We start from the raw sequence: 21,981 nt of genomic DNA on the forward strand, positions 1-21,981 counted from the left end.
GATCATCCGGCCTGATGTGCTCACCGCATCCTGCCTTCCGCGAACACCTCCTGCCCGCGAGCCATCCGCACCTCCGGTCACATGACCGTGAATACCTTTAACAGAGCGCATACAACCACATACAAGCCCTAGCTGACTAAGTCAGAACATATCCCGGATAAACCGGTCTGAACAAAATGCGTCACACAGAAATTAAATGCTTGAGAATATTTTATTGTACAAAAGTGAGGTAGTTTCGCATCATAACATCATGATGTCTGTTTGTAGCTTATGTCATGTTGACCTGCTTGGAAAATCCCTGGCTGCTCAGCTATCTGAGATGGTCTACTAGTAAACCAGCAACAATGTTCCAAAAAACACAGCTTAATGTGGATTTTCCAGCATGAAGAACAATCCTGACAGACAAATACAGTCTGAATCACACACAGAACAACCAGAAAACATTCTTGGCCAATAAATAAATAGATAATAAAGTTCATAGGAATATCCGTGGAAGTTCTCAGTCACACTTCTCATAGAAGTGATATAGTACCGCGTCATGTCCTGAATCAGAAACACGGTAGTTTGAACAAGCACCATTAGTCACAAATTTCCAAAACAACCCGTTCTCCGATGAGTAATCAGCTGTCACATTGTTCCACTGTGAGTAATCACCCACCGACTTCTCCACATCAGTCAAGTGCCCTTAATACTACAGCAGGAACTCGGTAGCAGATTTGCGCCACAATACGCTTATTCGTCAATAGTGCGCAAAGTTCACTTTACTGTCCTTCTGTGTTAGCCTTTTCAAAATGTGACAATTGTTCTTGGCATAGGCACGATTGACAGTGTGTCCAGCGCTCTACCGCAGTTGGAGGAATTATTCTGGCTTGCCTGAAGAATTCCTCTGACCTCCGCGAACTCCAGTTTGGCTTTTTTGCATGGTAGGAAGTCAGGGTCTGTGGCTGTTTTGCTTCGTCGCTTTCTAGAGTGACGGTCCATCGTGGCTGGGTTGCAGTTTTCCTTGTCCACCGTAGGTCCTGCGGGCTCGTGTAGATGTGAATGACCCTCGAGTCCGGACCTTTGCCCATCCTCGGCAGCCTGTGTCGCTGTCGCGCCCAGAGGTGTTGCCGTGGAGCTCGTTGTGTCCATGGGCTCTTCTGGTTGTGATGTGTTTTCTGTGACACCGCATGTGTCAGATTGCCCCTTATTCTCGCTTGTCAGTCGGGCAGAGTGGTAGATGTCCCTTGCAGATTTCATGACGAGCGTCAGCAACAGGCTCCGGTGGAGCCGGAGTCCACCACGCTGGGTGCGGGAGCTGTACATTTTACTCAACGCCTGGACCATAATCTGCTTGGCCTCTGTTGTGACATCCATTGTTCTTAGTTATAACTTCGAATCTGTTTTTAAATACACAACACTGTTGAGGTAATTCCCCCTGAGCTCAGTTTACTTTCCCTGTCGTTTCATTCACCGAAGTAAACCTCAGCGTAAAGACAGCGGGCTTTATATAGTTTTGGTGACGTATGCGGTTGTGATTGACACTCGGGCTCCTCCCATGACTCGCGGCTCTGTTTGAGGAAATAAGTCAGAAAGCGTATCACTGTTTCTGATGTAATCTGTCAGTTTTTTTTTTTTTTTTGATGATGATTAACTAAATTAATATTCAGTTGGCTATCACTATCAATGACCTTTTAAAAATGGAAAACTACTCAACGTATACATAAGAAAAGTATTCAACGTCAGTGTTATGATATATAAAATATTATGATTGTTCTGTTTTATTAGTACATTTTATGTTGAAAATGTAAATGTATTTTTAATAAAAATATATTAAAATCTTACTCTACACAATGACATTTTATGTTGAAGACTGTATTATTAATTCAAATGTTATATTATAGTATATATCACCCAATACAGTGGCATAGTTTTTGTCAATTTTTTTTTTTTTTTTTTTGTTAGCCTGGCTTATTGACACTTCCATTCCCATGGATATTGTTAGCTTCCTCGTTCTCTTATGCCCATATAAGGAACATCCGCTCGTTCGTCTGCTCTGTGGAAAACCCATGATGCGTGGGCTGTTTCGGGCTACTTCCTGTTGCCTTATTTGCTTCAAAAGCTTTCGTCATAGCCGATAACTCACCAATAACCTCACACGACACGAGAGCGTCAAGCTTCCTCTGCCCATTTACGGACTGTATCCAGCTGTTTTCGCGTAAAACGTACAGCACCATTTTATCGAGCAGATCCCCAGATGTTGTTTAACTAGATGTTGCTTTCCCACAGGCGTTCATTTTAACATTTAACATTCAGTTTAGTGTTTGGTGGATGGGGCTATAAAACGACAGACTGAATGTCGAATGTGAGACGAGATATGCTAATACACGTCGTTTATTCATACAACATGTGGTGTGTTGGGTTAGAGGCAGTGGCTCTTTTTAAGGCGATTTTATATAACAAATAATAACGAAATGTCATTGCACTTAAACTCAGTTCCTGGATTGCAGATTGTGTTAAGAAAGGCTGCATAAGCGCTACATATTTCTCTGTGGGTGGGTCTCAATAGCCACTCAAGGTCTGCATGATAATACAGAATAGAAAGAGTTCATCGAGTTATTTTGAGGTAAGAAGAAAGCTATGTGACCATGGACCACAAAACCAGTTTTTTTTTTTTTTTGGAAAATGAGATTTATACATAATCTGAAAGCAGAATAAATATGCTTTCCATTCACATACGTTTTGTTATAGAATAGGACAATATTTAGCTGATAAAACTTCTCGACTATCTGGAATCTGAGGGTGCAAAAAAAAAAAAAATCAAAATATTGAGAAAATCACCTTTAAAGTTGTCCAAATGAAGTTCTTAGCAATGTATATCACTAATCAGAATATAAGTTTTGATATATTTACTGTAGGAAATTTACAAAATGTCTTAATGGAACATGATCTTTACTTAATACCCTAATGACTTTTGACATAAAAGAAAAATCAATAATTATGACACGTACAGTGTATTGTTGGTTATTGCTACAAATATACCTGTGCTACTTATGACTGGTTTTGTGTCCAGGGTCACACATATCCACTCGGCTGCAGTATAATATGTGTCACACAAGTGTTGGCTGCTGTAAACGTTTGCAAGTGCGCCTTAAAAAACATTTGACATTAAATCGTTATTTTCCCAAAATGTAAATTATTAGTTTGAGTTCTTACATATTAGATAAAAAAAAAAAAGTAAAAACAAGACTATTTTCCTGCCATTTTTTTAATAAGCAAAGCAAAAACCTATTTCTTCCCCCAGAAAATAAGGCTTATACGTGACCCTGGATTACAGAATCAGGCGTAAGAGTAGATTTTTTTGAGATTGAGACTTTTACATTATCTGATATCCGAATAAATATCTTTATCATTGAAGTATGGTTTGTTAGGATAGGACGATAGGCCCGAGATACAACTATTAGACAGTATGGAATCTGAAGGTGCAAAAAAAAAGCAATGCATATATGGTAGAAAACATACAAAATATCTTTATAGAATATGATCTTTATTTAATACCCTAATGATTTTTGGCATAAAATAAAAATAATTTTGACCCATACAGTTTATTGTTGGCTATTGCTAAAAAAATACCCATGCTACTTATGACTGGTTTTGTGGTCCAGGGTCACAAATATTAAAATAAGACTTTTATATTGTTTATTTTTATTATTCTGCTGCCAGATTTTTTTTTTTTTTTTGGCATCATTTTAATAGACTTTAAATCTCACACCATTTTGCTCCCCAAGTAAATATACCTTGGATAAAAATCTTTATTTATTGGTGAAAAAAGTACTGAGTAAGGTTTATATTTTGTTTGCAGTGTAGAATCAATACATAAATGCAACCTGGCACCATATGCAGGTCTGGAGTCAGAATAAACCACAATTACTTATTGACACTAATGTTTTTTAACCATTTTAAAACAAGTAAAAACATCTTGGCCTACACAAAGCCTTGAATTAAAAAAAAGTTGACAGTACTTTAATCACACACAAACAAAGAGCCAAAGACACAATCCTTTGTTACAAACTTTTATTAAGATATTCAGCTGTATCCTTTGACTTTTCTCTTACTCATTTTTTTTACAGTAGTTAATGTGCAATTACTTTTGATAATATTGGGTCACAGTTAGGGATTCACAAAGTTATTGGCACTTTGAACACAGACAGAATGGAGTGGATGAGCACTGGCGTTACAGGGTCACTGCATGAGCACAGCTGGGTATGGGTTACAACTCATGCTGAGAGTGCACGACTAACAATCAAACTTCATTAGTGCTTCTATGTAATATACAGTATATAGATTTGTATAGGGATGTAGTCATAGAAAGTGAGACACTGCATCGTAAAAAAAGGTTCACAACCAGTTTGTTGTTTTGAGTGTTCAAGCGAGCTGATGTCATCCCCCATCCTGTCTGTATTTCTCTGTGATACCATGTCCAGACGTCAATTTTCTCCGGCTGACACACGTTACTTTACCAAAACATTTGCAAAGTTGGGTTATAATCATCATAATCATCTCATTTCAGGGAAAGACTGAAAGCAGAGTGTTGGGGTGTGCTGGAAGAGAACGCAACACGCAGAGAAAGAGGTGAGAGTATCTTTATGTGGTATGTCTGTTATTTAGAGTGGAATAGCAATGCTGCATTCTGGGTAAAGAGGCTAAACGTAGCGAAAAACTGCAAGCTAAAGGAAAACCTGCAAAATCCAGCCAGTCCGCCGCTCCGGTAAAACAGACGGGCCCGGTTTCAGCCTTTGCAGAGAGGACAGACAGTCACCGTTTATAAAAGAGTTCGATTTTGAATACATCGCTCCGTACTCTCTCTGGCATGCTGTCGGCGATCCTCCAGGTTACGAATTCACAATGATCTACAATGCACAGTACCCCAACAAACTGTGTTACTAGGAAGAATGACAAGACTTATGGGCAGTTAAACTCTCACGCTCTTTCTCCAGCCACACATCTATCCGCTCCCTGCGCTCTGTGACACAGTCAGACTGAATTGCAAGGTGCTGAGGAGCACGTCTATGAACGCAAACCCCAGAAAAAGGTGCTTTACTCGGGCACAGAGAGCAGACAGACAGGCAGCGTGATATGGACATCCCGGCCTTTTTTGATCAACACTGGTCCCTTCATTCCCACTGTATACCTGCCTTGAGAAACCTTTCATACCAGGCGAGGCTAAGTAAAACAAAAAAATCCTTTAAAGGTGAAGTGTGTAATTTCAAACGGAATCGCAAAAATAATGATTTCGAACTTTTGCCGTGGGCCGGTTGTGATGCTCAAACAAACAGAGCAACTTTTTGATAGCGCCACAGAGCCACAGTGTTAAACCTTTCAGGGGAAAATCAACCTTCGAATGGCTTACTTGTAGTATTTCAACATTGAAAACGAATTACACACGTCACCTTCAACTTCCCAGTAAGAGAAAGGCCTTGTTTGTGGCCACCAAGAGTCATCTTTCTCAGGCATGACACCCCCTGGTGTTGACTGTAAGTAGTAAATCTAAGCTGCAGTAACAACACACAGACAGCCGGTGGCGCATGGACACAGCAGTTCCTCTCCAGCGACGCATGCAGCATATGTGATCTGTGCCATCAAAATGGAGGACGCATAAACACTGGCACAGTCATAGCCGGCGAGAGGAGAGAGAGGAGCACCGCCGCTCCGCGCCCCACCCAGATACACACGCAGTTCGTCTCCCGCAGTCCTCCTGAAAAGGCACCAGTGACCCAGCAGGCCTTTAACATCTAAAGAATAGCACACATAGCACCAGAACATCCCTCACCATGGCCCCCCACTTTCCCAGCACTTTAGTCGATAAAAAGAAATGAAAAAATACTCAGTACTCTATCAGTCGTCAAACAACTCTATATTGTATCCTTAAAAAACTTGGCAAGTCAACTCTTTCACCTTGAATTAGTAGTAGTTGAAAAGTAAAATACAGTACACGTGGTCTGCTAAAAGAACAAAACGGAGAAGGAAATGGATGCATGCACGTTCCCAGATGTTGATTTCGTAGGCTTGTCGAATGTTATACATTTCTACACAAGAGGCATTATTGTTTACTGGTCCGAAAGGAAAGAAAAAGAAACGAGGTCACCGGTCAGACCTGAACCAGACTGCATTTAAGTAGTAAACTTGCCAGGAGTTCACTTTATTTGCTACGACTCTTAAGCCAGAAAACAAAACAAAACAAAATAAAAACTACAATTTCCAGATATACAAACAGCAGGTAAGCCAGACTTGGTTATGCAAATAAAAGAAAAGACATGAGCTAAAACAAGAGGGGTGAAAGACCTAATGTAAGCCATCAATTAAAAAGACGAGCGACCTGTTAAAAACGTGGTCAAAATCTGTTCAACAGTCTCTTCGATATTTACATCAGTATTCAGCACGGCTGGCCGCGGACGCAGGGGTGCATTCTGTTCCGAGGCCAGATACCGACACATACACATCCATGAAGTTTAGTCCAAAAACCATCGATTACACTCTACAAAAAAAGGTGCACAATCCAACACTCTCCTCTACAAAAAAGGTGCAAAAAGCTCTAGTTCAGTCTACGAGAAGGTGCAAAGAGGTCCATTTCCTCTGTCAGAAAGGGGGCGGCTACTGTGTGTGTCCCAGGAGATCGGACGTGCAAAAAAACACGACTTATACAAACACGCACGGCGGCCTAATAACTCGAGCATGAAATATTAAAATAGCCTACAGTGTTGGATTTCTGTTTTCGTGAGGCATGTGTGTTTAAAACCCGTGCCTGAGCACACATTAAGACATCACATGCAATCCCATTCAAATCCCGATGGAAATTCGGGATATGCAAAAGTTCACGGGTTACGGCAAACCTTCAGACGGCCGAATTTCCTTAAAAGCGTCCATATGAGACACCACCACGGAAACAAACATACCCTAAATCCCCCAATCAACACATCACCCACATGCAAACACACAGTGCCAACTATGTGCAAGGAATGTATACAGATGGTGACTTGTGCGGACACAGACATGCTTGCCTAAGCGAGCACAGACAGACACACGCACACATACACACAGCTGCCCAAACAGGGACATGGGCAACATGGAGAGACTTAATCATTCTGCTCCTCCTCTCCTGGGACACAGGCAATGTAAACCCTCCTCCGCTCCCGAACACACACAAAGTCAGGCCCGAACCTTAAGACAGTAAAGTGACTAACAATAAGAAGCACAACCTCCCTTCCCCCTGGGCTGTAAAAGCGTGTTTGTCTGCTAAAATTGGGGGGGGGGGGGGGGGGTTAAAAAGGTTTACAGACTAAAATCACTTACAATTTTTTCTTTTCTCTTAAAGGCATAGTTTATCCATTCCAGTCATAATTTACTCACCCTCGAGTGCTTTCGAACCTGTATGACTTTATTTCTTCATACAGTGAAAGTCAACAGTGAACCCCACTGAGGAAAGAAACTCATACAGGTTTGGACTGACATGAGGGTGAGTAAATGACGACAGAATTTACATTTCCGGATAAACTATCCCTTTAATCGATGAGAGCCGCAAATTGTACATCACTTGTCAAAACGGGCAATCGAATTCAGCGATGGACACGATCGTGATCGAGATAAGAGCCAAGCACCAGTCTTTGAAATGCAAGATAATCCTTATGCAAAAATAGTCCTTATTTTTCTCACTATTTCCATTTAAAGCCCAACAACAAGGTGTCTCTTGAGAAACATTTAAGAAAAAAAAAAAAAAAAGGTTATAAAAGAAAAACACAAAAAAGAGATTTTAAAACAATCCCTCTCTCTCGAGCTCTAAAGGTGCGAGCAGATAAATATATTTTTATCCTTTACAGTCCTTAATCATCTTTCATCAACTCTGGATTCATAGAAATCACACACACAGTGGAACAAGTAGAAGGGGAAAGGAGAAAACGGCGACATAAAAAACAAAGAACGTGGCAGACTAAGATCCCACATATATTTTGGGAGGAATGGAAGGAGAGGAGGATATCAGATTCTTTCCATTTTAGACAGAACGAGAGACAGAATATGCCACCTACTTCTCTTTCTCCTCTCCTCCCTCACTACTTTCTCCATCTGCTGTTCCTTCAGATCTTATGACGAGCATTTTTCCTGTCTCTCTCCTGGGCCAAATACAATCGGCTAGTCTGACTTAGCCAGGTGCTACAAACACTAATACATTCAAATTCAGTAGAGTGAGATCAGGGAACGCCGGACCTCCCGTCGCAATAACTTTTCCTGGTCCTAATTACGCATTCCTATAGCATCGGTGACTAGATTTACTTGCCGAGCATGGAGGCAAAGGGATCTTCTGTGCAAAAAGAGGGTTATTCAGCAAAAACAAAAATGATTGAAAAGAAAATGGCGCCCCTGGCATAAACCCCTTGTGTTCCTCCCGACACTAGACCGTGCAATCTCCTCCAATCTCCTACCCGACTCTCCCTTTCCCATCCCAGGCAGAAGCAGCAGAGCCCAGAGTCACGCAGCGGGGTGGGAGGCCAGGAGGTGGGGCGGCAGAGGGGATGGGGCAGGGCTTTCCTCGCCGGGTCGCTCACTGAAACAAAGTGCCGTTGTCTCCGCCCACACCCTGCAGAGACTCGCCCGAGGATCCTCCGGTCTCCACCGAAGCGGCGCCCTCCAGGCTCGCCGTCTCAAAGGTGGGCTCGCCGCTGAGGCCGTCCGCTTCCATCTTGATGCTGTCGGGGAGGAAGTTGGCATAGGCGTCGCCCTCCGCCATCAGTAGCTTCAGCTTGGGGATCCAGCTCTTCCTCACCACGCGCCGAGCGTTAGTGCACATGTCCGCCGCGATGGCGTTCATCTCGCTCTCCTTAAAGCTGGTGGCAAAGTTCTGGCAGTAAACTGTTGAGACATAGGAAAGGAGTCATTTCTAAAGACCCAATCACACCAAGACCCATAACTATAAAGATAACCTTAAAGGGATAGTTCACACAAAAATAAAAATATGATGTTTATCATTTACCCCCAGGGCATCCAAGATGTAGATGATTTTGTTTTTTCAGTAAAACACAAAGGAAGATTTTTAATTCAAACTGTTGCAGTCTGTCAGTCATATAATGGCAGTCAATGGGACCTACAGCTTTGAGAGTCAAAAAAAACATACACAGACAAAACCAAACTAAACCCTGTGGCTCGTGACATACAACCTGGGAGTGTTGACTTTTCAAAGACTCCCTGCTTTTGAACCTGATCGAATGAAGTTATGGCTGCTTGCTCTTCGTCACGCGCCGGCTGTTGTGAACTTGCTCAGTACAGTTGGACATTGCGGTGGATCATAAAAATGATATAAATATGGTTTAGTTTTTTTGTACAGACCGATTGTTTCGTGTGTTAAGACCTCAATGTATCGCCACGAGCCGCAGGTTTTAATTTGGTTTTGCCTGCGTATGTTATGGGTCCCACTGACTGCCATTATACTGTATGACTGACAGACTGCAACGTCTGAGTTAAAAATCTTTGTGTTCTACTGAAAAAAGAAAGTCACTTACATCTTGGATGCCCTGGAAGTAAGCAAATAAACATCTCATCTCTTTAAGTATCAACACCAATGAATGACAAATTTCTGGCACTTTAAATGCCTGGTGGATTCTAATTGGCTGTAGGGATGTGATGAGGAAATGTTCCCACCGAATAAAAATACACCATGGTATAGGCCTAAAATAAAATAAATAATTTCCACAAAGTGTAACTATATAAATGAAAATCAGCAAACACGTTGGAACCAAAAAAAAAAAAAAAAAAGAAAAAAAAAAAAAAAGAATCGTATGTTCTTCCAAAATCACCTTTTAGATAAACGACAACCATCAACGCGGGCCTTTCAAAATCCAAAATATTTTTAAAACAGGCGCTTTTGAATTTCGTTTTTTAAACTAAATCTTTTGCCAACATCTTGCCCTTCTTACTTCACTCGTCAGCTCGACTCACTCTCTTTATATGATAAATAAAATCTGTTGTTCGGACCGCTGCACTGAGCAGCCACATTCAGTTTAATTGTACTATCTGTTGTCTAACTGAACTAAATAATTTTTATTACTATAAAACAATCAAAACAACGGTGGGGGCAGTGCCACGGTGGGCAAAGGACGAAACCGTTGTTGTGGCTTAACACCAGGTAAAACACTGACTATCGCAACGTGCCTAATTGGCTGTTATTGTTTTTAGCATTAAGCTGGATTAAAAAAATGATTCTAAAAGTGTTTACAACAATATCATTCCTCTTTGTCAATGTTGGAGAGTGAACTTCCTCTTTGTTACAATATTGTATCAATTTTTACCCACACCCCTAGTGAACGGGCTTTAAAGCCTTAGTTCACCCAAAAACAAAAATTTTGCTAATTACTCACCCACATGTCGTTCCAAACCTGTAAGACCTTTGTTTATCTTCATAACACAAATGTAGATTTTCTATGAAATTTGAGAGCTTTCTGACTCTGTATAGACAGGAACGCAACTGACACATTCAAAACACGTTCAAGGTAAAATGAGTTCAACCGTAACTTTATGACACTATGAGAATACTTTGTGCACAAAGAAAACAAAAATTAAGACGTTATTTAATAATTTCTTTTTTTCCATGTCAGTCTCTGACGCGCATTCATGAGAGTGACACGTGTGTAACACGAAAGGAACATGATGGTTTGAATAAATAAGGCTGGGCAAAAAATTGCAAGTCATCCTCTGTTAAAGACATGTCCACAGAGTCAGTTTTATGTACATTGTGCATCTTCTGCTTGTAAACAAGGCGTAGCACATCCGGGGTTCATCAAAAATATCTTAATTTGTGTTCCGATGAACGAGGGTCTTATGGATTTTGGAATGACATGAGGCTCAATAAACGATGACAGAATTTTCATTTTTGGCTGAAGTAATATAAAAGAGCGGGAACTCACACTTGACTGCGTGCAACACTCGGCTGTCCAGCGGCTTGCGGCTGGGATCATTGGTGGAGGAACGGATGCCGGTTCCACAGCTGTTTGCCAGAGTGCTCCTGTACATCACACAGAAACAGAAAGTTAGACGTCATACAGTTTTTCTATTATGGAAGATGACTTTAATGTTTCCCAGACTCACCTGTCGAAGAAAGCAGCCAGCAGCCTCCTCAGGAGAACTTTGTGTCTGGTCCCCGCACTGACGTGACAGTTCATCAGCTGAGCTCGTGAGATGTACACGCTGGTGCCTGTGTACGACATACGTGAATCTCACTTAAAAAGGTGTAAAACTTCATTCATATTCATGTCGGCAAGATATATAAGCAGATACATATTGAAGGACTGACAAACGCCTTATGACTCATCGATTTGCATGAATGCATAGAAGTCCCAAAAATGAATACTAAATGAATGAATACTAATCACACAGCTCAGAAAGAACTAAATTCCTTATTAGTGCTAAAAATCATTCATGTGTGTTGGTGCTAACTGTGACTTGTGAAGTTTGAGTGCTGACTGTTATATTAACAACATTTTTTCTATTTATGTAGCTTTTCTGCACCTTTGTGTTCATTAAATATGATTGTTGTTCTACTGCATCCATCTGTGTGATCACTTGTGCAGTGGTGTGTGCTCACTGCAGATACTCATTAAATGCAGCTTTTCAAATACAGAATATTGCTCCAAAATAAAGAAATTATAAACTTAGTTTTGAATTGGTAAGATGTATTTTGCTCACCTTGTCTATAGAAGACAATACAGTAAAAACAGCAACACTTTACAATAAGGTTAATTAGTTAAGACGAGTTAACATGAACTAAGAATGAACAATACTTAATCTTAGTTTATATTCATTTCAGTATTTACTTATGCATTATTAAAATCACAAGTAATTGTTTTAAACTAATATTAACAAAGATTAATAAATAGTGTAATAAATGTATTGTTCATAGTTTGTTAACGGTAGTTAAAGGTCCCATATTGTACACATTTCTGGAGGTTTATTTTAGTTGTTGATGTCCTTAAGAATATATCTGCGGTATAAGTGCCAAATCCATCTCAATATATTTTTACAGCTCCTTTTTTAGGAGCTCTGTCAAAAACAGGTCGATTTTGGCCCATCTAATTAATATTCATGAGCATCTCTTCTGATTGGCCTGTTGTTTTCTGAGTGACGCACAGCCAGGCCAATCACAGGTAACTACGGTCATGTATGCTTTAGCCGAGCCCAGAGCCATAGAGAGAGCCTAGCTTGCTGATACTCAACAGGATATTTCAGAATGATCATTAATGTTTTTTTTCTTTTTCAAACACCGAATGCAGTAAGCTACATAACTCTTCACGACAAAAAAATACGTGCAATGTGGAATGAAGCGGCGATCGGGCAGAGCCAGCTCCTCACTATCAGCGCTGAAGCACAGTTTGTTCAGGTTAGTTTCAGTTTCGTGAAACGTGCGCGTCGCATTACATCTCACATCCAAACGTCACATGTCTTTATGGGTTGTGTGTAAAGCACGCACAGATTCCGGAAACAACTGTGAATGAACCAAATTAAACAACTCCGGAACAAATCATGGGACACATTATCTGTGTATTTACCGGAATCGCTGCGTGAAAGAGGCTGAAGTTGACGTGCCTCTGGTCTCTTATATTCACGTTGTTCTGAAGCCTGTGCAATGATGTAGTTTCAACATCTATAGACTGAACAGGGTTTTCTCGACTTGTTTTCGTGTTGTTGTTGCTTAGCAATGTTATGGACGCGATGTTGTCTGGGTTTGACAAAAGGAGGGTGGGACGTGATTGGTGCTCGGGGTGGTGACTGAAGGCGGTGACTGAGTAGATCGGACGTCACATCGTTACGGAAGTCACAGCGGCTCGTGAAAATGAACAGCTACTTTAAACAGTCAATCCACAGTAAACTGCACAGAGCCTGTTTTGAAACTCATATGGTAGTCACATAGCCCCTAGACCTCAGTTATCATGAAAAAAGCCAGGAAATTTCGATTTTGACAATATGGGACCTTTAATACATTAATTGATATTAACAAATGACACCTGATTGTAAAGTGTTACCGTAAAAACAATACTATTGTGAAAAATGATTTAAACTAACGGCTTTCTGTCTTCCATATTTAAAAATGTCATTTATTCCTGTGATGGAAAACAAAAATCAAAACGTTGGTTGTTATAATTCCAAAAACAAACCCTGCCTTCATGCCTTTACATTTCAGAACCATTCAAAAGCTTATTTTCTTTCTCTTAATTAAACATTTGTCTCGTTTCCATTTTTGCCTTTCACTCCTCCAGCGCTTTGTATTTGTTCATCTTTTAATGACTTTCTGATGACAATTTGTTTCCAAAGACCTTTTTATCGGTAGTCTTCTTGTCTGTTTCAATTCCTCATTTCATTTTCCACTTTATATTGCTTCATGTCTGGTCTTGTTCGGACGCTTTCTTTTATCGTATTTGTAAAGCACTTCGAGCTGCATGTTTATATATGTGACTGCTGTTTAAATAAAGTTCCAGCGATTAGCGGAATTCCTCTGTTATGTGTACTGAACAGATCCAGTCGGACGGCTCAGAGTCACTTAAGGCCACGCTTTAGAGCTCACAATAGCCTCCATTACTTTACAGTCACTCAACAAAACCTGTTCTACACCACAATACCAAAACACAGCTTCTCCAAACATGGTTGACCTATCAATCACCACGAGAGATCATTTGCTTTTCATGGGCTATTGAACGTGACTCAGTTGTATGATGCCGGTTATCCTCCCTATTTGACTCCTCTATAGATTAACTTTGACATTGTTTTCTCAGCAGATGTTTTCCTCAAATCCAAACAGGGTGATATGATGATGGCTTGAATAACAAAAGAATGATTTACTCCACTACAATACACCTTTGACTCAAGACACTTTGGTTCATGTGTTGCATTTTGGTAACAGTGATTAGACTCAGACCTGAAACTAGCTCCAATTTCTCCGCAGGGTCACCTTCCTCATAAAGTTTGGGATGACAGCGGTTGCCGATCTGAGCGATGAGCTCGGCGGGGAGAGAGGCGAGATCCTGTCGGCCGCGCATCCTGGGCCGCGTCTCCGAGTGGTCCGGCAAGGCCTCCACGCGTTCACCCGCTGAGAAAGAGAAAGCAGAAGAGAAGGGAAGTTTATGAAGAGCGGACAAAAACGTGATCTCCGTGCACGCCGTCTAGACAGCCGTGAAGATTAAACCAGTATTCAAGTCTTTTGACTCTCAAAAACAGACAGATAATACAGAGCTCTTGGGACCAAGACTAATAAAAGACCTGTGAAATCCAAAGGCATCAGAACACATTCCGTTTTCATGCCGTCTGAGAGAAGATAAGAAGAACTTCTGATAAAATATTCATGAGCTCCAAACAGTTCAAGCATTTAACAAAAAGTGTGAATTTAGCTATGATGATATTCCTATTTAAGACGCACAAAAGAAAGTAGACAACAGTTAACTTGTTAAAATGGGAACCAAAAAAAGCAGGAGGCTGTATACGTTACAACATGTACAGGATCCAAGGAAGTGCTGCTTTAGGAAGTGCTAATTTAAAACTTAAAAATGAAAATTCTATTCTGTCATCAAACCTGTATGACTTCTATTTTCTTCAGTGAAACCAGTCGAAGACATTTTAACCAAGTTCTGGTTGTTTATTTACCATGCAGTCATAAATAAGGACAGGCTTTTTGTGTCTTTACTCACTGAAAATGATGAAAGTTGAAGAGAGTAGCAGTGATGTTTAATTTTTAAGTCATTTATTCTTTTTAAAGAATCTGTTGGTCTAGTTTACAAAACTGGTTTGAATTACTCACACATGAATTGGACTGACTCACTAAATAACTCAGTTGCGAAAAAAGTAGCAGCAGGTCTGACATGCATCCTACTGTAACAAATTATCGACAGAAAATATAGGCTTGGGGAGTTTGTTCAATGCTTGTTGGTTGAATTTTGAGATGTGGGAGCTGCAATCAGCTACATATATCAGCAGAGAGAAGTCTGCCGTTTTCCTTAAAGAATGAGTTATGACATTTTGATTCAAAATTACAATGTCACAAAAAAAAAACAAAAAAAAAAGAACAAAACATGCATTAGAGCTGCATTAACGATTAATCGTTAAAAGATTGCGATATTGATTCAAACAAATACACAGTCAGACAATGATTCGGCTGTCTATTAAACGTTTGGTAAAGTCATATCGGAAACATTCAAATATGTGTTTGCGCTGCTGCTGATACAGAGAGAAGTTATCATGTTTAGGTCTTTTCAACCATTTACAGTTTGAATGTAAACACTGATGTCTGTTGAAGTGATCAAAATACAGCAAATCATATTTTAAAAGTAATAGGCGCTTCAAACCGGCAATTTTAATAACGTTTGTTGATTACATCATTTGCCCACTAGGTGGTGACAAGTGACTTTTAAAAAAAATATATTAGTCATCGAGTCATTCATTCAAGAGATTTGTTCAAAAATGCTGATTCATTTAGTAATGAAGCTAGTATTTATGAGCCATGAGTCACTGAATCATTCATTTAAACAATTAATTTTTTCAACAATTCATTCAAATTAATTAATTTATGGGAGGAGTGTATTAACGTTTACGTTTTACTAACGTTTGCATTCGTCAAATTACTGGCATTTGTGTCATTATTTAACACCCCCCTAAAAAAGCATGTCTTAAAACAGGCGGTAATTTGCGCTGCTCTTGGTAGATTGTGCTGGTCATAATGGAAATGATCTGGCTGCGTCTGTGTTCTTTATTGTGTACATTGTCAGTAAATCACACACTGGTTTTCCCCTTCCATCTGCGCTTTTATGGAATTGTGCTCTAATGCTAATTTACCCTGTTTAGTAAATCTGGCCCATAGAGCGTACATTTTCATAACATTTTAACCAAAAATCATATGGCTTAAGAAAACTTGAATTATAGTGCTTGAATTAAAAACTTGAATTATATAGTCATATGGACAACATTTTTGAACTTTGAAAGCTCCAGTCGGCATTCACTGCATTGTAATTGCATGGAAAATAAAAGTTCACCAGATCTTTTCCACTGAAGAAAAAGTCATGCAAGTTTGGAACAACATGCAGCTGAGTAACTGATTTCAAGCATTTCATTGCATGCAGCAGCGCTGTGGACTCACCTGTAGCTCCCACGTTGAGCATGCTGTACATGGTGTACATGTTGCAGATCTGCCTGTACTGCTCTTCAGTGCCGTCATCCACCGCCTCCTCCTCTTCCTCATCATCATGGTAAGATATGGGCGAATCACTGGCGTAGGCACTCAAGGTACCAGGGCTGGTGCCTTCAGGGGTGGCACTGCTTGTCCCATTGCCATTACCATTGGTGCTACTGCCTCCGCCATGACCCCCTGTGCCCATTCCAAGACCCATACCAAGTCCCATGCTACCTTGCTGCTGAATGGCGCTTCCGCGTGCCATTTCTTGGGAAAAGCGAGCCGCCTTCCTCATCCCTCCTCCGCCAGCTCCGCCCGTGCCTCCACCACCTTCCCGATTGCCTCCTTCCCAGAGCCGCTTGGCCACCGGTGTGCAAACCACCGAATAGGGCGAAGCCTCTGGCTGCTCTGTCTTTACCCGAGAGACGAGTGGCAACGGGGTCAAGCAGGAAGCGGGTCGACTGGTCGCCGATGCCACCACCCCGCCTCCTCCGTTGGCCGCGGCGCCCGCCGCCGTCTGGGTAACGGGACTCTGAGGCTCAGACGGAGGGGTTTCTTCAGTATGAAGGCCCTGTGAGTCGCAGCTGGGTGAGCTGACCTTCAAGAAGAACTCCGTGCCCTTTTCCATAATCTGCTGGATCTGGAGGAAGCCGGCCGTGTACATGAGCAGAAACTGATCTCCGACGTTCATGCTGAGGCGGCCGGTGTAGCAGAAGGCCAGGATCTGCTGAAAGCTCTGTGGCTGTACGGCCGGGGGCAACTCCACCACCGTAGGGGTTTTGCTGCCCGCGTTGCTGTTGAAAAGGTCACGGAAGTAGGAGCTGCTGGCCGCCAGCACGGCGCGGTGGGCTTTAAAGGTGTGGCCTTTCACCACCACGGACACGTCGCAGTACAGCCCCTGCAGCCGCTGCTCGTTCAAACACTCCAGGACATTGTTGCCGAAGTTCGGGATCGCCATCTGAAGGGTCTGAGCCATGGCGCTATGGCCAGCACCACCAGAGAAATCTGAGCGGCACCGGAGGAAGAGAAGGAGGGAAAGACAGATGGAAGAGAAAGAAAGAGATCTTTGTCAGCAGCATTCTCTCAGCAGCACAGTAGTTCATCCCTGAAGACTCATTGCAACCATCATTTGGCTTTTAAAGCAGTAAAATCCACTGAATCCGACACAATTTATTGCAAAGACACAAACGGCTACCGGCAACAGACTGTTACATTAAGGTGAAATGTATAAGACCCCAGGGACGAGTCTGTAGACTGCACCTTACGCAGACCGGCCTAGAACATGCGACCTCTGAAAAATAATAGGGGTGGGTTGGCGAGCCGCCTCTAAAATCCTGCGAGCGGGATGTGACTGCTAATCTGAATGAGATGGTGATTCAGCTGAGACAGAGATAAAATGGCACTCTTTACAGTACTACAGCAGGGAGAGGGAGAGAGGGGGAGAGCGCCAGAGTGATACTAAACCAGTGATTGAGGTCATAGTTCAGGAAGAGGGTGGAAAACAATGGGCTTTGACTGACACTGCAGTCAGTCTTATTACTGCTAAATGTGACACCATGAGCAAAGCCATCATTACGGCTTGCAGCCGTGCTGCCAGGGAAATTCATTAGGAACGGTTAACCTGCACTTTTCTACTATAAAATGGGCTGTCCAAAACTTTACTACGGAGTTTAAAACTGCGGCGTTCACAATTCCCGCCTTTTTAGGCAACGAATACACTCATATTAGTTGGGGAAGGATATCGGGCGAATCAGCAGAATGAGTAGTTTCTGAGCAGGCACAGATCGACATTTTGCCGTCAGCGCAAAAAGTGTGGCTTTTGCAATCGTTCAGCTAAACCAACACGACAGTATAACACTATGATGTGATATTCTTCACACATTAAGATCAGACAGTGGTAGGCAGAACATCTGGGCGCATGTTTCCCACACAAGCAATCACATTAAAAATCACTGAATCTGATCTGATCACACAGAACTAACAGGACGTTCGTGGTAAAAGAAGTACCCTCTTTGTCTGACTTCAGGCTCGCTCCCCCTCCCTTGCATGCACACACACAAGCCATAGACATCAGACAAAACGGCTTGTTTACAGTTGGCCAGAGAGCAGTGGCACACATACACACTGAGAGGCCCAGGGTTTATTTAAGAAGCTTTCCCTCGGGGTGGGGGAGGAGAGGGACACCTTAGGTATGGTTATCATGGTGTGCGAGGGGGGACACAAACTTTTAAAGACTTTATTCACAAGGCAATGAGCACGTATGAGACTTTCAAACAGTCAACATGCAATAACCAATAAAGGTGGAGCATTGATTCTTTTAAAGTACTGAAATGCACAGAAAAAGGGTAATCTTATAACTTCAATCCTAATGAATAATCAGGAACACTCCTGAAATTTCAAGCTATCATTCTCAATGACAAATCCCTTTACCTTAAAGAGATAGTTCACCCAAAAATAAACATTCTGTCATCATTTATTCACCATCCACTTGTTCCAAACCTGCATGAGTTTGTGGTCCCCACTGACTTGCAGAGTATTTTTACTGTACTTTCGAAATCAATGGGGGCCAGAAACTGTTTGGTTGCCAACATTCTTCAAAATATCTTCTTTTGTCAGATAAAAGTAACTACAGTTTTGGAACAACTTTTAATTTGAGTGAACTGTCCTTTTAACTATTTTGTAAATTGAAGTCAACCAGGCCACTTTTAGGGAGTCAATATCAAAAAGTGGCAGAGTTTACCTGAACTCACACTGAATGTCAGTGGTTCTCAACCCAAGTAACTTCAAGGTGCTTGTAACCCTTTTACTAATAGAAACTGCGGCTGTCAATATATATAAATAATTCATGGTACTTCATCTAAAGATTCACACATCTGGCGATTTGAGGATTACCACATTGCGCTTTCTCTGAGGAAACAAAAAATAAATACATAAATCTTTGGTGCTACAGAAGTTATCTGCTTTACTAGCTGATAACTTTATAGAAAGGAAAGATAAGCAAACAAAAAAGTGCCACTACAGATGTTTTATGTATGATAGTTAAGAGCGAAAAATAAGGTCAGTTTTGTTAACATAAGTTAGGTCAGCAGTACATGTAAAGTCCCTGATTTTCAATTAAAGTAACAGGATGCACATTACAATATTTATCTTATATTTCCTTGTATATTACAATATGTGATCCTGGACCACAAAACCAGTCTTAAGTTGCATGTGTATATTTGTAGCAATAGCCAACAATACATTGTATGGTCAAGATTTTCTTTTATGCCAAAAATCATTAGGATATTAAGTAAAGATCATGTTCCAAAAAGATATTTTGTAATTTTAACTTAATTTTTGATTAGTAGTTTGCAAAGCTTAGAACTTAATATGGACAACTTTAAAAGCAAATTTCTCAATATTTAGGCTAGATTTAGATTTTTGCAAATAGTTGCATCTCAGCCAAATACTGTCCCATCATAACAACTTATTTATTAAGCTTTCAGATGATGTAAAAATCTTTGAAAAATTTCCCCTTATGACTGGTTTTGTGGTCCAGGGTCAGATATATGTTCTAAGTAGATTAGCATTTCAACTGTTAAAAACACTTAAATATAACATGATTCAGGCACCTTAGGAAGTTTCCCGAGTGGTCTAACGGGCCCCAGTTGAGAACCACTGATACATATTAAAGAAAAAAGAAACAGCTTAGCTTTAGATCCCGTCTAATAGTATGATGCCAAACCTGTGTGATGGAAGTGCAGACGCAGCCATTGAACATACGCCGATACATAAACTAACACTAATCCAACAATGCAGAACAGTTAAGTATATAAGAAAAATAAAGAGCAAACCTTTGGCCGCCAGACCTGCCAGAACAGCAGTGTTATGAGGTTGTGTCGGCGGCAGGCTAACCGTGTGTCAGTCAATCTGGCCGTCCGTCCGGAGTTCTCCACTGGCACGGGCCGTGAAGGGGGTGAAGAACGATGGCAAAAGCGCCCACTATGAGCCACTCTGTGAGAAATGCAGCACCTACATGCGAGCGAGCGAGCACAAACGCAGCGGGAGGAAGCGCCGCGACGCGCCGAGGATCGTACGAAACGAGCAAGTTTGCCGCTCTTGTCCCGTCTTTGCCAATGCACCGCGCCGAAAGCGAGCGAGCGTGCCTACATCCTCAGGCCTAGACGGGTCCGTCTCGAGCGCGGCACCGCTGAAATGAGGGTTCGCCCCGTTCTCCACGCCACTCAGTTACAACGGCAACACTCAAGAATCTCTAACGATTCAATGAGCAGCCGGTATTAGCATCCCGAAAACAGCCGAGTGCATACTTTTCAGTCCGCGGGATTTTAAAGTTAATGTTCCATAGCGATTTCGCGCTAGTTCGGATACCCCACCTTATCTTATTTCACAGACATCAACAGGTCATCCCGGGACAAATGCACGAACTGGGGGCGAGCCAGACTGAACCAGCGCTGACAGTAGGGGGGGGGGTCAGCCAGACTCCGCCAATAAGAAAATGACTGAACTACTCCTGGCCACAACAACATCAATCACGCTCAAAGTGCTATCTTCAGATAAAACGCGTAAATAGAAGCTATTTGGCTAACGGATCAAAAAGATCCCGGAAATCGGGTTTTTAAATTAGCCAGATCTGACTCCGGAACATCTGCCAGCACACGCGTTCAGCCATGTCAGTGAGGTCGGTGAAGTGGTTAAACTTTTTGTTGGTACCATTAGTCTGTGCCCATCCCCCACCGCACACCTTCCCCAAAACAATGCCCCCCAAACATCTCAAAGCCATCCGATTTGAGCCAACATGCCAGGACAGCGGCCAGCTCGCCGTCCTCGCGTGTCGCGCCGCCTCACATGACCCGCTGCGGGGATTCGAAGACGGGATACTCACCCCTTAGCTGGAGGCCGTTTCAAAGTGTTTCAATGGAGTCCGACGCGCTCGCTCTCCTTCACTCTCTCGCCTCGTCTGTCTCGCGCTGGAAACAGCCATTCATTGTAGGCATAGGCGCGAAGTCGATCGCAGAGCCATCGAGCGCGGATTCTTTTTCCAGCGGGATACGGAGCGCAGAGCCACTGATCATGCATAGACTAGACATGACTCCCCATCGTCACTCAATCGCATGATCATCACAGGCGCAGCCTCAATGCCAGGAGACCTATCCAGCGTCGAGATGTATTTGCGCATAGGCTGGCACAGCAACAGCGAAAAGAGCCACCGCCTCGTTTCCATACGTGCGCAAAAAGTAGGCCATGCCTCTACGTCTCGCCAGACAGGTCCCCAATATAGAGCACGCAGAGAACGCCATGAACTCAGAACTGTACACACCGTGAGAAGACGTTTGCGGGAACATCAAATAAAGTTTGCTTATACTGAATCAACCACATTTTTACTGCGTTCCGAAAGGATTAGCGTAGTTATGCGTGGCGCATTTCTTTTTAACATTTCTCATTTATTATAATATTATTCATTTGAACAGCCTATATAAAACAACCCCCGAAAACGTCAATGAGATCAGTGGGCGATTCTTGATTTAGAATTGTTTATCGATACATTTTACGTGGGAAGCATGAGATACTCACTGTATGCTCGAATAATCCATGCAAGTTTAGCCCGCACCGTGAACCAGGCCAAAATCTGCAGGTCATATACTTCTATGTGTTTGAATCTACAGGGAAAACTATACGACCGCGTGACGTCACATGGTGACCCTATAGATGTCCTTACATTACCCCGGTGAGCTACATTTCCAATTGCATTTTTTTGAGTCTGAAAAACGTGCGCACGGGCTTCCGTAGTCACGAATTGGTGAAAGTGAAAA

At 41.9% G+C, this 21,981-nt stretch overlaps 2 protein-coding genes across 3 annotated transcripts; both read right to left on the minus strand.

The window, feature by feature from the left end:
* Positions 1–192: 192 nt before the first annotated feature.
* ier2a (immediate early response 2a) lies at positions 193–1,444 on the minus strand. The gene has a single exon (XM_073835406.1). It carries the CDS (start codon positions 1,354–1,356, stop codon positions 787–789), a length of 570 nt encoding a protein of 189 aa, XP_073691507.1. The 5' UTR covers positions 1,357–1,444; the 3' UTR covers positions 193–786.
* A 2,594-nt stretch (positions 1,445–4,038) lies between these two features.
* Positions 4,039–21,924, minus strand: nacc1a (nucleus accumbens associated 1, BEN and BTB (POZ) domain containing a). Of its 2 annotated transcripts, none has more exons than XM_073839726.1 (6): positions 21,054–21,924; positions 16,139–17,176; positions 13,931–14,101; positions 11,110–11,215; positions 10,929–11,026; positions 4,039–8,880 (listed from the first exon to the last, which is right to left on the minus strand). In XM_073839726.1, exons 2-6 carry the CDS (start codon positions 17,145–17,147, stop codon positions 8,573–8,575), a joined length of 1,692 nt encoding a protein of 563 aa, XP_073695827.1. In that variant the 5' UTR covers positions 17,148–17,176; positions 21,054–21,924; the 3' UTR covers positions 4,039–8,572. The 2 variants fall into 2 exon arrangements, with proteins under 2 accessions (XP_073695827.1, XP_073695835.1); XM_073839734.1 differs by lacking the exon at positions 21,054–21,924 and adding an exon at positions 20,005–20,869.
* Positions 21,925–21,981: the final 57 nt, after the last annotated feature.

This window comes from Garra rufa, chromosome 1 (assembly GCF_049309525.1).
Source record: "Garra rufa chromosome 1, GarRuf1.0, whole genome shotgun sequence".
In the NCBI taxonomy this organism is placed as follows: Eukaryota; Metazoa; Chordata; class Actinopteri; order Cypriniformes; family Cyprinidae; genus Garra; species Garra rufa.

Excerpts from the sequence above, each read along its gene's own strand:
- nacc1a (XM_073839726.1), bottom strand. The coding sequence starts at position 17,147 with ATGGCTCAGACCCTTCAGATGGCGATCCCGAACTTCGGCAACAATGTC. Across the intron at positions 11,216-13,930 it reads GAAATTGGAGCTAGTTTCAG|GCACCAGCGTGTACATCTCA; the intron begins GTCTGAGTCTAA and ends TGTCGTACACAG. Across the intron at positions 11,027-11,109 it reads CTGGCTGCTTTCTTCGACAG|GAGCACTCTGGCAAACAGCT; the intron begins GTGAGTCTGGGA and ends TGTGATGTACAG.
- ier2a (XM_073835406.1), bottom strand. The coding sequence starts at position 1,356 with ATGGATGTCACAACAGAGGCCAAGCAGATTATGGTCCAGGCGTTGAGT.